This window comes from Pyxicephalus adspersus, chromosome 3 (genome assembly GCF_032062135.1).
Source record: "Pyxicephalus adspersus chromosome 3, UCB_Pads_2.0, whole genome shotgun sequence".
NCBI lineage: Eukaryota > Metazoa > Chordata > Amphibia > Anura > Pyxicephalidae > Pyxicephalus > Pyxicephalus adspersus.
Genome location: NC_092860.1, coordinates 143,371,623 through 143,388,165, shown reverse-complemented (window position 1 = coordinate 143,388,165; position 16,543 = coordinate 143,371,623). Strand labels below are relative to the sequence as shown.

Here is a 16,543-nt window from a genome sequence, read left to right as displayed (position 1 = left end):
CGATTCCACATTTTCACTTCACTTACAGTGAAGAATCCCTTCCTTGTCCGGAGCTTAAACTTCTTTTCCTCCAGACACAAAGAGTGCCCTCTTGTTCTTTGTAATGATCTCAAAGTGAATAATTGGGAAGAGAGTTCTCTATATGGACCATATAAATATTTATACAGGGTGATCATATCCCCCCTTTTTCGTCTCTTCTCAAGGGAAAGGGTGAAGGAAGTTTAGAGTAAATTTTAGTTATGTTGTAATATAAATATTTATTTGTTTGTATTGCATGTTTCCTATATTGTGATGTTCTCTGTTTTAGTTTCTATATAGTGTATTTTTTATCAGCAGAGGGAATGAGTGACATCACATCCTCTCTCTGTATTGAGACCCCAGAAGTGAGACATCCTTTACTGACAATGAGAGATTTCTTCTGCAGAGCTATGAAGGGCCATATAATGGGGACAGTCACTATTCTATTTATTTTACTCAGCCTTTTCCCAGGTATGTTATAACTTGTTACATTCACATGTATGGTCAGTAGGATTGTTATAAGGATTGCTATCACACTTGTGTGCTATTACCAGGAATCTATAGAAAAGTGAATTTAGACATGCAACAGTTTTTTGTTCAATTAAGCAAAGTAACCTGCCAGTATTTTCTGAACTATTGTTATGCAGCAAGAATATACTGAATGTGAGTTCTGCAATTCTGATCACTTATCTCAGTATGTGGGCGCAGCAAAGAATACAATGATAGCAGATTTCTGCTCTAGGGCTGGATATTTAAATTGAACTTCTACTGATTTTTCAATTTGCAAAGGCAGCATGATCTAAAAAAACTTCATTAGGTCATTTTTTTGTAAAACCCTTTTATCTAGCTTTATGTATAACATAGCTGCTTTGCATTAGGCTTTCATTAAAATAGAAACTATTTTTAGTAGTTTGATTTATCTCTTTTTTATTACTATTTTTATACACTTTTTCTTTAATTTACCTTTATTGAATTTTTGGTTTCAAATGCATATTTTTAACAGTTTTTAGTAGCAAAATATAACAAAATGTATTTATAAAGCAAATTCAACATCCCCTGGATACTGCTATTGAAGCACATGAATTTAGAAGATTTCCATGAGGGAATGTTTGTGGGAATGTGTTTTACAAATAGAGCCCAATGCAGCTGATTGAGAATGTTCACACCCAAAAGAGTGAAGATTTGATTCTGTTACTCAATTTTGCCCAGATAACAAAAAAAAAAACAGTACTGTAAAATATATTAAATCGCAGTTATTCTGCGAGAGACACATTTATAAAGTTGTAATTGTCTCTGAAAGAACCCTGATGACCTTCAAAGCTTCTCAGATAGATCTATGAAAAGCAGAAATGATCTTAGCTGTGATTGTGGAGTTGTGAAATGTACAGGAAATGTTAGCATAAAAACGAGACTAGTAATTGGTGAGAAAGGTTTATTAAGATTTTATATTCTACAAAAAACAAAATACCATGCTTATAGTCATCTATATAAAAAACTAGAACATTTACAGGGACAGATAATAAAATCAAACAGCAAATGCATAGCTGTATAATATAGTATAAAATATACCTGGCACTTATGTAACTGTATTATATAGAAACTATATAAGCTTGGATTGTTAGAGCACAATTCTTTCTGTCTGTCTAAAAATTCTATCAATTAATCAGTCAAATTTTTGCTCTATGTTCCACTATTTGTTGCCTATTTATCATATTGATCCATCATTTCCACCATCAGTTACCAATACAGATAATAAATGGAAAATTGTAAAGCTCTTCAAACATATATATATATATATATATATAACTAATTAATTAATTTGTTGAATTTGGAGATTTGGAGTCATGACAAGCAAATTTGTGTGCTTTAGTGATTTCACTAGATTTGAAGCCTGACTTTGAACTATAGGTTGTAGGTGATATGTAATGGCAAATAAGCGCAATTGAAATTAGTATGAGTTTCAGGTAATTTGTGTTGCCTTTAATTCTTCGCTTGTAATGTCTTAGCCATCAATTAATGCAGACAGTTTTATTTATGCATTTACAGATAAAAACTTTAGGTGTTCTTTGGGTTCTTTCTTCAGGAAAGAATATCCAAATGGATCCCTAAACTTTTATCTTTAATAGGTTTTAATTTACTCAATAAAGGATTTAATTTAAACTCCATACGTTGTTCTTTCAGTAGTCAAAAGGAGGAATGAAATTACCTGTTTTTTTTTTGTCTAATGAAAAAATATGAGCAATGTTTTCTTACTTACTGGATAAATTTCATTGGATATGGTTCCCCTGGATAGATCATATCGGTCAAAAGATCTGCATCGCTCATTCCTATCTTTATAATCGTTTGAGTCATCAACCCTTGAGATTTCCAAGATATTGTGTTGGGGTGTTACTTATGGTCATTTCCCCCATTCCCCGCTCTCCTTCATATTTTTTGCTCCCTCCCCAATTTTTCTCCCCCTTAGGACATCATAATTTTTTCTTTCTCCTTCTTTACTTCTTTTCTGTGCCCTCTTCCCTTTTGTTTTTCAATATATGTAACTTAGCTTTGTTGATGAGGTCCCCTTAAGGGTTACAATAATTCAAGGTAACTCTGATCTATGGAGCTTTCATATACCCCACTAAAATAGGTTGATTTGAAAATTTGTGAAAGCCTGCGTTCGCTCTCAGAGGAGTGCATATGGGTTTGGGTATTGTCTTCTGGTTTATGATTATTCTTGTTAGTTTCTCTGTAGTATGTGTAAAGTATTTGCAAGAGATATGTGTGCATGAGGTTATTCTCCTTCTATTTGTTCTATTAGTTTGCAACATTACTTTATTATAATTTAAATTGTATTGAAAAGAAAAAAAAGCAGATTTAGAGCTAAGCACGAACCACATTTATAGTTCTTGCTATAGATATTGCTATGTTTGCATTACTCTTCATTCCATTTTGCCCATCTTTTTCAGTAACCCAGCATTCTATATACTATGGGTTATTTGCAGCTCAACAAAAAGTCTTTACATGAGCATTTTATATCTTTATGTTATGCTATTTATGAAGTTAGAAGTTGTACAGAGGTTAAAAAGATTGCTGATGTTGTTAGTTGTTGAGTACATATATTACTATAATACAATAAATACAAATGAGAATGAAACTCAGATTTATTGTAGTTGCATAGAATTAAAAACAAAACGTGCACCAGGTTTAACTACTGATTAAAATGCTGTTAATAAAAGCAATCCGAAGCCCCAAAGTGCCTAACTACTAGCTGATCTGAGTTAAAAAAAAAACCTTTGGGTGGTTTACAACACAATTGAATATATTAACATATCTTGCATTGCTACTCTTGGCATATGTTGATGGGTGATCATTATGGAATTCATCTCCCTTCCTTTAAAGGCAATATGCAGGTAAATGCACCCAAAATACAGCATTCAGACTTTCACTGGTGTGAACAGGTCATATTGAGAAAGTCTATTTGGATGAAATGCGTCAAGTGGAGGATGGACATTGATTTGGATTTAATGTTTCAAGTGCTGTTATTAGTTTTATTTTGGCACCGAGTATCTGGAAGAAGAACTTTCTTATACCAGGTTCTGTTTATAATGTTTTTTTTTTTATCTAAGATTAACACAAGTTTTACATAATGCATTTATGTGTTTCTCACATTGGATTTATTAGAAAAATGTATGAATCTTGGGACAAAGTTGATTCATGTATTTTATAATTGGTTAAATGCATATATGTAATGTAAGGTTCCTTTAGGTCTGTGTTTCCTTATGAGTATACTATGTAAATTAGAGACCCATGAATATGTGGAATATGGAGGATATGCTTGTTTAAAATTACATACATATATATATATATATATATATATACATATATATATATATGTGTGTGTGTGTATATATTCTAAATATTACCTTTACACAGTTTATTGTTATATCTAACTATCTCTAAAAGAGGCTTACAATCTAATGTCCAAAGTGCAGTCATTAACACAGCCAAAGGACAATAATTGGGAAGCCATTAAACCTAACTGCGTGTTGAGGGGAAACTGGAATACTAAACATGGTAGCTCAGTGGTTAGCATTCTAGTTTTTGCAGCGCTAGGTCCCAGGTTCAAATTTTGGACAAGACAGTATCTGCATGGTCTTTGCAGGTTCTCCCCGTGTCTGAATGTGTTTCCTCCTGTATTCCAAAAACTTGCAGTTTAATTGGCTTCCCCACAAATTGATTTTAGACTGTATTAAAGACATATGACTATGGTAGGGACATTAGATTGTGAGCCTATTTGAGTGACAGCTAGTGACATGACTATGGAGTTTGTACAGCACTGCGTGATATGTTGGCGCTATATAACTGTAATATATAATACTGTAATAATAATACAATGGGAAGAACATACAACTCCATGCACACAGTGTCCTGGCCAAGATTCAAACACTCGTGTCCATGTACATATCTGCAAAAATCCTTGGGGATCCCCAAAACTCGGTAGTTTGTGTCCTTGTGTCTGCTTGTTTGTACAGATGTATGTAGCTATTTTTATTCATTGCTTTTAGGAACACATCCAACCCTATTTCTACATTTTCACATTTCTGCTATTAAAGTAAAATTATATGGTGGCTTTAGGGATGACATTTGTTGCCAATGTCATCAAATTGCCTTTTGTCCTAGTAGTAGACAGGCAGATTAGATTAATACAGGTAGGCACTGTATTAAATAAAAATTGACTTGACAGGCGTTGCAAATAGTATCCTAAAACATGGGTCTCCCATAATTCTTTCTCTGTCCTCAAGACATTGTGAATTGTTGCCCACAATAGGCAACACTTATTTAAGATGGTGTCTTATATGTAATAAAGACCACAAAGTAGGTACATTAGTTGTACAGCAATTGTACATTTGTTGTACGCCAAAATTACTGAGCCTATTGATACCTAAAATTTTATCAACATCATATGTAAAAGTGCACTTCTGTATATTAGGAAGTTATAAAAAGGCCATTAAAGTGTCCTTTTTTAAAAAAAATTACTTGGTTGACCTCAACAGTTTCAAAAAATCCTAACTCACTGAGGAGGCCATTTAAAGTAAAGATTTTTAAGAATTATTAGCCGCTTCATTTGCCTTAAATTGAATAACACTACATATCTTTTCATCAGAGCTCTGTACAAGATTGATTGATGCAGTTTTCAGTTTTCATTTTAAAGTTACACATGGGTCATCCTTTGAAAAAAATGGTTTCTCAGACCTGAATTCCCCAATTTAACTTGGAAAAAGTCTTAACTTAAAGTTAGGGTTTTCCTGTTTTTTTGTTTTCAATTACATTAGTCAAGTCATTTAAATGACTTTTATATGTTTATTTTGTGTTTTTTATTTTATTATTCATTTTTACTACTTTTTTTTGTTTATTAAGTAATTTCTCCAGATCCCAAGCTACGTACACACGTCAGATGATTCTTGTCTGATTATCATTTCAGGGCTAATATCAGACGAGAATCTGAACTGTGTAGAGTGCTTGTCCGATTTTGTTCATGGATTCGTCCTGGCAGACCCACAAACATTGAATGATCCTAATACAAGTGAAGGGAGAGAGCACAGTGGAGTGCCTCTTGCTCCTTCTCTTTCCTCCCCTCTACATAGAGCAGAACAGCTCTGTATGTACAACACTCGTTCATGCATCGTTGGGATCATGAAACATTCTTTCCGAGGACAAAAGTCTAATGGGTCCCTGTTGCCAGATTACGTACTTCAACAACCGTATGCAATGTATTTTAGGCATGGTATTGTCCTGCAAAAGCCTTCCTTTGTGTAGACATCTGAAAGTCCAGAGATCACTACCCAGAGCCACCATTTTGGATGGGATGTCATCAGTCCTAAGCTGTGACTTTTAAAGTAATTCCCATAATTTCCTCCCTGGCAGCTGAATAAAGGTTGCATAGGTGAGTGGGGGAGCAGCGGATGAACTAGGAGCCAGCTAGAAATTAGACTCCTAAAAGATAAGACAGTATGAAATCTCATGAAGGTTTGGGAAATAAGAAGCTTCACCTGACAAAGTCAATTTCAATAACAATTATTTATGATGCAAGTTTAAATTTTAAATATTTTTCTGCAGGTTTTGCAACTTGGTGACAAGGTTTCTTTTAATTTAAAATTGAACAATGCACTCAGATTTTTAAAGTCACCATAGGAAAAGTCACTCAACCTAGAATATTATAATTATAATATATAGTAAATATCAGTAATTTTTGGACTGTGTATCATTATCTATAACTCTGTCTTATTCAGTATAAATATCTCTTTTAGGTTCACAGCACCTGAAGCTCACTGGTCCTCCAGTAAACAGGGGCACTGCCCAGAAGGTGAAGATAGAATGCTCAGGCGAGCAAGGGGAATCCATGGACCATGGAATATATTGGTTCCGCCAAAAGAAAAATGGAAAGAATCCAGAAGCAATTGTGTATCTCAGTATTGTGAAAAAAGCATTGTATAGAAACTTAAATCAGGCCCATCATTTCAAACCAGATAAATCAGGATCGTCATACACCCTGACCATTGAATCATTTCAGGATGATGACCAGGGGACCTATTACTGTATGATTAATAAAAATACAGAGCTAACCTTCAGTCCTGGACTCCAACTCTTCTATCCAGAAGGTATTGTCTTTAGATATATCTGCAAACTAACATTTCTGAGCTTTGTTACTGTATAGGATTCCTTAGCTGACCTTCTGAAAACTTCCGTCTAGCTAATGATCTCTGGCTTCAATACTTTTCAAGTCACTGGCCTGGAACGAGTAGCTTGAGAAGTTTAGTTTGATCTTTTCTGCTTGCTCACTTTTTAGATCAGTGGCTCATTGTATCGGAGCAAAAAGATTTAAGAGTGAAATGTTTTACAGGGTCTCCAACTTGCTGGCTGATTGCAATTTCTTTCCACTGACCACCAGTGTAAGGCCAATTCTATCTTTCACAGATCACTAATAATATTATAATAATTTTCTGAATGTTCCTTACACTAAAGACCTGATTTATTAAAGCTCTCCAAGAAAGGAGAGAATACACGTTCATCAGTGAAGCTGGGTGATCCAGAAAACCTGGAATGGATCTGATCCAGGATAGAAAACAAATGCTAACAAATAGCAAATGACTTTTAGGAAATCCAGTGTAGGTTTGCTGGATCGCCCAGCTTCACTGATTAAAGTGTATTCTCTCCAGTCTTGGAGAGCTGTAATGAATCAGGGCCTAATGGTCAGTGCCCTTTACTTTGGGGTTATTAGAAAGAAGAATGACCCTTACACTGGTGTCAGTGGAAAGAAGAATGCATTTTATATTGTGATCGGAAGTATGGCCTTTACATAAGGATTATTGGGAGGAAGAATGGTTCTCATATTGGGGTCAGTGGTGGGAATAATGGCCATTGGGCTCAGTGAGGAAATAAATTACCTATATACTGGGGTCAGAATGAGGGGTAATGCCCTTACCTTGATGTCAGCATGATGAAAATGCCCTTTTGCATTGGTGGTCAGTGGAAGGAAGAATATTTTTCTTAATTGGTAGTCAGTGAAAAAATGTAACAGGACATTCACTATTCAAGTGTTGCCAATGTAATGAGGCATTCTTCCTCCTTTTGACCACAAATCTGCAAGGAAGAATGTCCACTTAATTGGTGGTCAACTGAGGAATATCCATTACATTGGTGGTCAATACATATTGGTGAATATAATATTGATGTATAGGTGGGGATGTTCCTATTGAGTTCTTTTTAAACCTCTACCAGTCCTTTGGCTCCTCCCATAGAAATAAACGGGGCCATGGTATGCATGGGCATGATAAAGGGTATAAAGTGGGGGCAGTTTGGAAGAAAAATTGTTCACCCCCAGCAGGTCCAAGTATGCCACATATACAGTATGTACACCTATGTGTTATAATGTGGTAACGCGTCAGGATTGTTTTTTACTGCATTGACATGAGTAGGGAGCCACCAAACAAAATGCAGGAGCAAAGCGTGTTGGCAACAGTCTGCCAGAGTTTTTACTGTTTGAGTTTTATTTATCAGATACACAAGGAAGTTAATAATTCCACAGACTTCTTTTAAATTAAAGTACTTCTCCTAAAATCCAGTCCTCCATATAACTATAAGAATCAAGATTTTTTATTAAATAAAATATTTTTTATCTCTTAAACCAGTAACAACACCCAAACCAACCACAACCAAACCACCTCCAGCCACCACTGCTAAGGAGTCAAGGACAGGAGATGTCTGTGACTGCAGCCCTGGAAAAACAAGTATGTAAACCTTGCTGGGATGTCATTGAGTTGCAGAATTAGAACATCCGCCATGTTTTTATTCTTGTGTATGCCATATTTTAGCAGTTAAAGAATGCAATGGAAAACATTTATTGGATGAGAAAACTGTAGGTATATAAGCACAATCTGAATCCTAGACAAATCTGCCAAAATTTATACACCGCAAATGAGAACTTTACTTGTCAATATAAATGTGCAGTAGGCCAAAAAGTAGAAAAGGGTTAAACCCATGCAAGATTATTCTTGCTATCTGTTATTTACAGGTAGTCCCCGGGTTACATACGGGATAGGGACTGTAGGTTTGTTCCTAAATTGAATTTGTATGTAAGTCGGAAGAGGTAAAATTATTTTAATAAATGTAATTAGGACAGATGTTTGTCTCAACATATTATTAGGCAGTGTAGTGTCAGTTACTGTATAAAATCCTCACTGTGAGCTAAACACAAACAATGCAAAAAACTTTATGGAGCCTAGATATTTATTACCTTCTGGAGCAAGCTGTGCTTTGATATGCAAAAATAAACAACTGCAGAGTTTTCCTTGGTCATTAAAGAGTTACAAGATGTTGCAGAAGAGTAAATTCTCAGCTGTGTTTAGCAAAGGATTTCTTCTGCAAGTCATGCAAACTGCCCCCATCAAGCCTCTGTCCTGCACACAAGCGAGCAGGGAAGCCCCATTCATATCTAGGAGTCCTCTGTATCTTGAATGTCTTTAACTCGGGGACTACCTGTATTCTTTGTTTTATAAGAAACAATGCACATATGCTTATCTTTAGTAGAGTCAAAAAATGCTTCCTCACTTCCTGTTTGGGGGAAAACCATTGTCAGAACAGGAAGTGAGGTTGCATCTCTCAAAAATAGCCCCAAATAGAAGTAAACACCCAACGAGATTGCTCTTATTCCACACTCTTTATAAACCTAGATTAAAAAAGGGTTTTAGCCTTTTCATACACTTTAAATTTCTCAACATCTTCATTTTTGACAAGTCTAGAATATGTACATTCAATAAACTGACTGAAATTCTTATGGCTGTTTTTTTATACACACTCAACAGATACAAAGGCTGACTCCTGGAACATTGATTGTAACATGTACATCTGGGCCCCATTTGTCGGACTTTGCAGCTTTCTTTTCATCTGTTTGCTGACCACTACCATAATGCTCTGCTGCCGTAAGAGACTATAACTTTATATAACTTTATACTAATTTTGTTCCAGCAGGGAGCACACAATGAGCCTGATTTATTGAAGCTCTCCAAGACTGGAGAAGATAAACTGTCATGGGAGTACCTAGGTAATTCAAGAAACCTGGAATGGATTTACTAAAACCATGTCCTATTATTTGGCAAATACTCTCAGTCCTGGAGAGTCCATTTCAGGTTTGCTGGATCACCCAGGTTCACCCCATGATAGTACATGCCCTCTAGTCTTGGAGAGCTTTGATAAATCAGGCCCAATGTGAAGACCAGTAATGACTGTGGCATCTAAATCTAACAATAATTGCAGTGACTGTTGGTAGCCTTTGTTACAAAGACTATTGCCAGTCTCTGTGAGCTTGTTACAAATATATTTACAAACTTTTGGTTGTCTTTCCAGTAGTGCCTTTCCTATAAAAATGTATACTACTAATTCATGCATATAATATAGGCATGTACTGTATGTGTGCCTATATTAACACACACATATATATATATATATATATATATATATATATATATATATTAGATTTCGTGGAAGAGTATTTTTTATCAATAAATCTAAAAAAAAGGAAAGTTGTCTCTAATTGAAAAGATTTTTGTATTTTGAGAAATATTAACACACATATATATATATATATATATATATATATAATATATATATATATATATATATATATATATATATATATATTAGATTTCGTGGAAGAGTATTTTTTATCAATAATTACTATCATTAGTTAACTAATATTGTAAGCATTGCAAAGTGAATTGGACCAATGATTACATTTAGTTAAAAACTTAAAGATACAACAACAAGTATGTGGTTCTGATTAAACCCTATTGGATAACTTATTAACAATGCAATCTTTTGGAACCCCAAAATCAATAATGGGTATCTTGTGAACTACAAATATTTTGTATTATTATTATTATTATTATTATTAATAATAATAATAATAATAATAAAAAATATTAATAGTAATAATAATACATTTAATAATTGGTAATTACTTTATATAGCAGCAACACATTACACGATGCATTACAATGTTCATAGTCACCTCAATAGTGAATAACTATGACAGTACAAGATTGTACTACTACTTTAACAACTATATGAGAGAGAATTCACAGTAGGGAATTTTACAGTGTGTGTTTGTTTGTGTGTAAATGTAGCATGGGGAAAAAATTCTTTAGAACCCTTGCAGTTAGTTATATGTTTATAAAGCTGTGACATCCACCAAACATTAATTTGCAAAATGCTTAGTGAATTTATCATTCACTGCTTTATAAATATGCCCCCTAAATTAAGTTTGTATAAATTCTCTCCCTTTTTCTGGGTATATATTTAAAAGCTTTGGTTTTATTTTTCTGATTATATTTGCAAGTTTTTTCCTAAAGTTTTTAAAACGAAGTGGGCGAATTGTTTCATAAAAGTGATGAATCCAAATGATCCTAAATATTTCATATTCTAACACAAAAAGAATTGTAAAACTTTTATTTTTGTATGTTACTATTATATGGTTAGTATTCCTTTTATGTGAAATAGTACATTATGGGCTCCATTTAAAAAATCAGGGAAATATTCCCTGGTGGAAATCATTTACCACTATTTAAACACATGGACTATGTCACATGGAGATTCCTACAAGGGAATGTTTAAGGGAATGTTGAATTTCTCTTTTTACAAATAGAACCTTATCTGAATAATTATTCTTCTACTGACTTCCATACATACTTTTTTAACACACATCTAGAAAGGTGACCAGAAAAAAATGATATAGGAAAATACCTATTTTTGTTTGTTTCCATTGACAGCGCAGGAGAAATTGTCTGATTGACTTTGATGTGTACTGCACGACTAGTACTGCAAGAAATGAAACAATTTGTGGTTGTGACCTAAAATATTATAAATAAATAAGGTCAAAAACTTTGTGGTACTACAACAAATTACAGCAGGGCAAATATGAAATGTTTATGTGAGCTGTAGTCTTTTTTTTTTAATGTGCATAACGAAACATGAATAGGCGTGAAGCCCATCAACCCTCCACAATCCAGTCCAGTATGTCCCATGCCAGAAAGAAGAAAGGTGGATGCCGCCATCTTCTTCTAGGTTCTTTTTCATCTCACCTGATTTCGGACTGCACAGGCGCAAAATCAGGTGGTGCGCCTTCCTTAAAATGTAAAAAAAATGTATGAATCTTGTGTATTCCCAGTTTTTTGACATTCCAGGAAAGTGAATGCGCAGAACAAGCAGCCCTTAATGGTCCTAGGATATGTGATGTATGTATCCCAGGAGGCTGAAAGTTTCCTATTTAGTCATTACCACAGCAGTGGTAAAGATGGAAGAGAAATGATCCTCCCTGAAAAATTAAAAAAGTATTAAAAAAAAATTAAAAGAACAAATTGTTTCATTATATAAAAAGGTTAGCCATTGTAGTGTTAGACATCCCCTGAAGATTTAATCCAGGTGGAACCTTGGTTCACTAGAATCACTAATCTCATTTCTACTTCTTTTTAAATACATTTCTATACAATGAACATATATGATGTGGGAATTTGTGATTTCATCTTTAAAGGTTTTAAACAGTTATAAAGCTTGTTATTTTTTTAAGTCATTTCTGTTTTGTGTCTCCCATTGTCCATATGGCAAACCATAGGAAGGTGGTGTTAAAAACATGGATGAGGGACACCTCGTGTTTGCTTCTCCGAGCAGCAAAAAAAGGATGAACTCTAAAAGTAGTTGAGTTTTAATTGTTCCATAAGGGCCCCCCAAGAAGAGCAGGTGGCAGATATGTACATCATACCAAAATTCTAGGTCACAGATTTCCGGGGTGACATGTGATGAATGTTCTGAAAGTGTTACAGTAAATGTTATATGTGGTAAAAATATCTGTGGCATCCGCTTTTTACTGAGACCCTCTATGAGTGTGATCTGTGAGAACATAATACATGAAAACATCAGAAACAGAAAGTTAGGTTTCCAACGTCCTAAGCTACGTACACACGTGCAATAATTGTCGTTGGAAACGAACGATTAACGAACGATCGTCTGATAATCGTTAACAAAAAAAGTGTACAACAACAGGCCAACGACGCAGATGAACGAGAAATGTTCGCTATCTCTTGTGTGTACGGTCATTCAGTGATTGCGGATTGTTCTGTGATTGTTGATCGGTTGTTAATCGTTTGTTTTCCAACGATAATTATTGCAGGTGTGTACCTAGCCTTAGGACGGTGTAAACATTTTTAATTAGCAATTTGTCCTAAAGCGCTATCTAATTCAATGACAACAAGCGATGTTGCAGAATTAACAAAGTAAAATATATCTAATGCCAACCCCAGAGAGGTAAATAGGAACAAATTAAGAAACAAAAGAAGGGGCTTTGTGGCAAGTTTAATTACTTTAGTAAACAAGTACAAAAAAACAAAATAGGCATTTGTACAAAGATGATGATAACAAAGGTATTTAATTGATAACACAAAATAAAAGCAGGCCTGAAGCAACAGGATGGGCGAAGGGCCTCATGACAGGAGGAGTATAGAAGGCTGAACGTGGAGGGTTAAAAGTTCAGGGGAAAGGGGTGGCCTGGTGAGGCAGAGGAGAGAAGGTCCGCATGGCTGTGAGTGGGGGTTAAAAGTTCAAGTGAGGAGGTTAGAAGGTTGAAGAGGGGAAGGGACCTCGGAACAATGGTAAGAAGGAGAAGAGGTCAAAAGTTTATAAAAAAAAAAAAAAGAGGAGGAAAATGCGGGAAAAACTAGAGGCAGGATTGGAGGGGATGGTGAAGGGGTGGTGAGAAATGAAGGGTTAAAAGAAGTGGTCTTGTGGTGGGGAACAGCACTTTTGAAAAGAATTACTAGTGGACTGCATTCCCACCCTCCCTCCCTATTTTTTAGGCAAGAGGGGGGGGGCATTGTCACAGCAGCAGGGTGGGGCTGTTTTTTGTTGTTCGGGTCCATGGAAGTTAAAGGGGGGTAATGGAAAAATATAGAGGAGATGGGGACATGGAAAAGTTTGGTTTGGGACAGTAAGGTTAGCCTTGCATGACACTTAGTTGTTGTGGAGGCTAAGTTGGAGTATGGGGGTCCGCTAACTGTCCCCGAGGCGGGGTATGAGCGCCTGGGGGCCGGGCGGGGGATCGGAGACAGCCGGATTACTAAGGAGGATTGGTGACTTTCATGGACCTGCATGAAGAATTGTTCCGGTTTTATATTTTAAAAATGTTATTACTATAAAGATTGTTGTGTTTAAGAACATGGTGTTAATAAAGGGGGCTGCTGTGGCCAATTTTTCTTCCAAAAATGTGTAATGGTCCTTTTTTGGTGGGGCAATCGGATGTTGGGGTGTTTAGATCAATTGGTTACAGCAGAGAGGACTTCTTATGCTGTACCCTGGTCATGTCATATAAGTGGTCAGGCTAACTCTGGCTCTATACATTAGACAGCTGAATAAAGGGCTCATGTCCCATGTGGTAGAGTATTACAGTACTATACATATATACTATTGTATTATTCTGCCGACTAAATATATATATCTTCAGATATGTAGTCTGTTGATCATTACCTAATCTATTGCTAATACTTTACATTGTTCCAGTACCACCCCCCGTAAGGTACTACCCTTGCCATACACATGCATATACTCCACTACAATTTTGCTGAACCCTGGGAACTGATCCTTCAAACCCTAGAATTACTATAAGTAGTCAGTTGCTTGGGTTCTTTCTCCTGACCCTGCTGATTATGCCCCCATAGTCACAGCCTTGCTTTACTAACACCCCCGGATGTTTAGCAAGCAGATCTGAGCCTGATGGAAGAGTGGGGAGTTCTGGCATCATGACGTCACTCTGGGGGGAAGTTTCTTCCCTTTTGAGTGACACAAGGCTCCCCACGCATGCACAGTATTTAAAATTATGAATTTAGTGTAGAAAGCTTGGCGACCAATGATTTATATGACATTTATTATGTGCTGAAAAGAGAAACTTAATGGTTGGATCTTAAGTCTTCACATACATTATGACATTTTTTTATAAACAACAAATTTCCATTATAGCACAAAATATATAAAAAAGATATCTTAACCACCATACATAAAAAGGGTCCGAACCCACACCACCTAAGACAGTATGGTGGGTGTATTTCACAGATCCTAATTAAAATTCTTAGAAAATAGCCAGCAAAGGTCTAAACTCATTGCGATACTGTTACAAATCCTGACAATCCAACGCGACCCGCAGAGACACTCCGTCCCATCAGTGACCTTCTTACACACAGATCATCACAAACTTGGCGCACAAGAATATAAATATTTGGGTGCGACCAAACCCAGCAAGGGATGCAGCACAGGAAGCGGGAGCAAAAGCCTCCCACAGTAAGGGAGAGACTTGGTGGAAAAATGGTAACCATAGAATGTTCCAAAAAAGTAGTAGTTTTATAAACTTTGGTATTGCATGGTGTAGAAAAAAGTCAGCCTGTCCATGATGGGTAGCCAGCAGATGTAAGTGTGGCGGAAAACCGGGGGCATTACCCAAAACAAAAAGAACGTTGATGGATATAGTGGATCTGATAAGTCCTCCCCCCAACGGCAAGGCATACCCCCAGGAAGGTCTGACAGGGAAGATGCAAACACCTCCAGGTGGGAGAATTAGTTATCAATTCACCGTCCTTCAAACGGCTTGCCAAGAAAATTAAACTATCCTCAAGTTCAGCAACAAGACATTCCCAGGACCCAGATAATTTCTTCTCATAAAATTTTCAAGTCCATTTCATTCTAGCAAACGAACCTGTATTATACAAAGAACCTTAACATAGCATAAAGGTACATAAGAATGATTACAAAACATATAATAATTATTTTTTTATCACCATCCACTAACCGAGCATTTTTGTATTTGCATAACTCATCAAAATAGTAATAAGGCTGAAAAGCATCTGTATGTATATAAATAAATCAAATTTAAACTTTAAGTTTTGAGTGAGCCCAATAAAATATGATGACCATAAATATATAATAATATGTAATATATATAAAAAGTATATTTTTAAAAAATCTATAATATGTTTATTATAATATTAATATCATATAAATAATAATATGTAATAATAATAATAATAAAATATAATGTAATTTATAATGATATATAATAAAATGTCCCAAAAATATATAATAATAATATATGAATATTATACAGAGTTGTAAAACTATTAAATCAGCATTCCCACCAATGAGCATTTTTCTGCTTTAGGATTTCTGACATAAAAAGCTTTCATTATAAGTCTTTAGCGCAGTGGACAAATGGGCAACTAAATGCATGGTTCTATTTTTTTTTTGTTAGAAGAGGAGTGATTAATAAAAATCGTAGATTTTGATTATTATAAACTTAAAAAGAAATATAACCACCCTCCACAAATTTGCAAAATACACACTAGAGTATAGGAAAACTTTTGAAAAAGAATTATTTTTTTTTTACCTCTCCCTCCCAATGTTCTTATCTAACCCATCCTATCACCCCAGGGAGACCTCAATAGACTATAAAAAGAATGATCTTCTGGTCCCAGAGAGATTTACGGAAGTTTTCTTCTATCTATTCTGAGGGTAAAACAATTCATTAAAAATCATTAGAAATGTGAAGTTTTTGTTGCCCAACTTGCAGCCTTAGGGCTTTGCTCGGGCATTTCATATTTATTGTGTAGTCCTTGAGCTAAACCATTCAGATGTTTTCCCTGCCTGGGTGCCTATTTACACATGATCCGCACAAGACCTGCAAAAATAGATGTGTTCTTACATTGTGGCTTTTCATCACGTGATATAGTGAAAGCCTGTAAATATTTTATTTTGCTTTGTATTGGTCCCACGGTAATTTATAGAACCAAGAAAGTTCTCTGTATCACTTCTCGGTGCATCCAGAGAATCTGTGGTCCATTACCTGTATCACCTTAGTCTGTGGCCATTTACAATTTGATTTCTGCAGTCACGGATAATCTCTTGTGAGTAGCTTGCAGTCCGATAGATTTCTGCAGTGTAAATAATACTAACA

The 16,543-nt window shown here is 35.3% G+C and overlaps 1 protein-coding gene across 1 annotated transcript in view; it reads left to right on the top strand.

Moving 5' to 3' along the window:
- The first annotated feature begins 336 nt into the window (after window positions 1-336).
- CD8A (CD8 subunit alpha) overlaps window positions 337-16,543 on the top strand; it is a 28,352-nt gene continuing 12,145 nt past the window's right edge. The window contains exons 1-4 of the mRNA XM_072406614.1: window positions 337-489; window positions 6,309-6,659; window positions 8,190-8,288; window positions 9,363-9,479. Of these exons, the coding sequence (XP_072262715.1) occupies window positions 342-489; window positions 6,309-6,659; window positions 8,190-8,288; window positions 9,363-9,479 (715 nt within the window). The 5' untranslated portion in view covers window positions 337-341. The remainder of the gene's footprint in view (window positions 490-6,308; window positions 6,660-8,189; window positions 8,289-9,362; window positions 9,480-16,543) is intronic.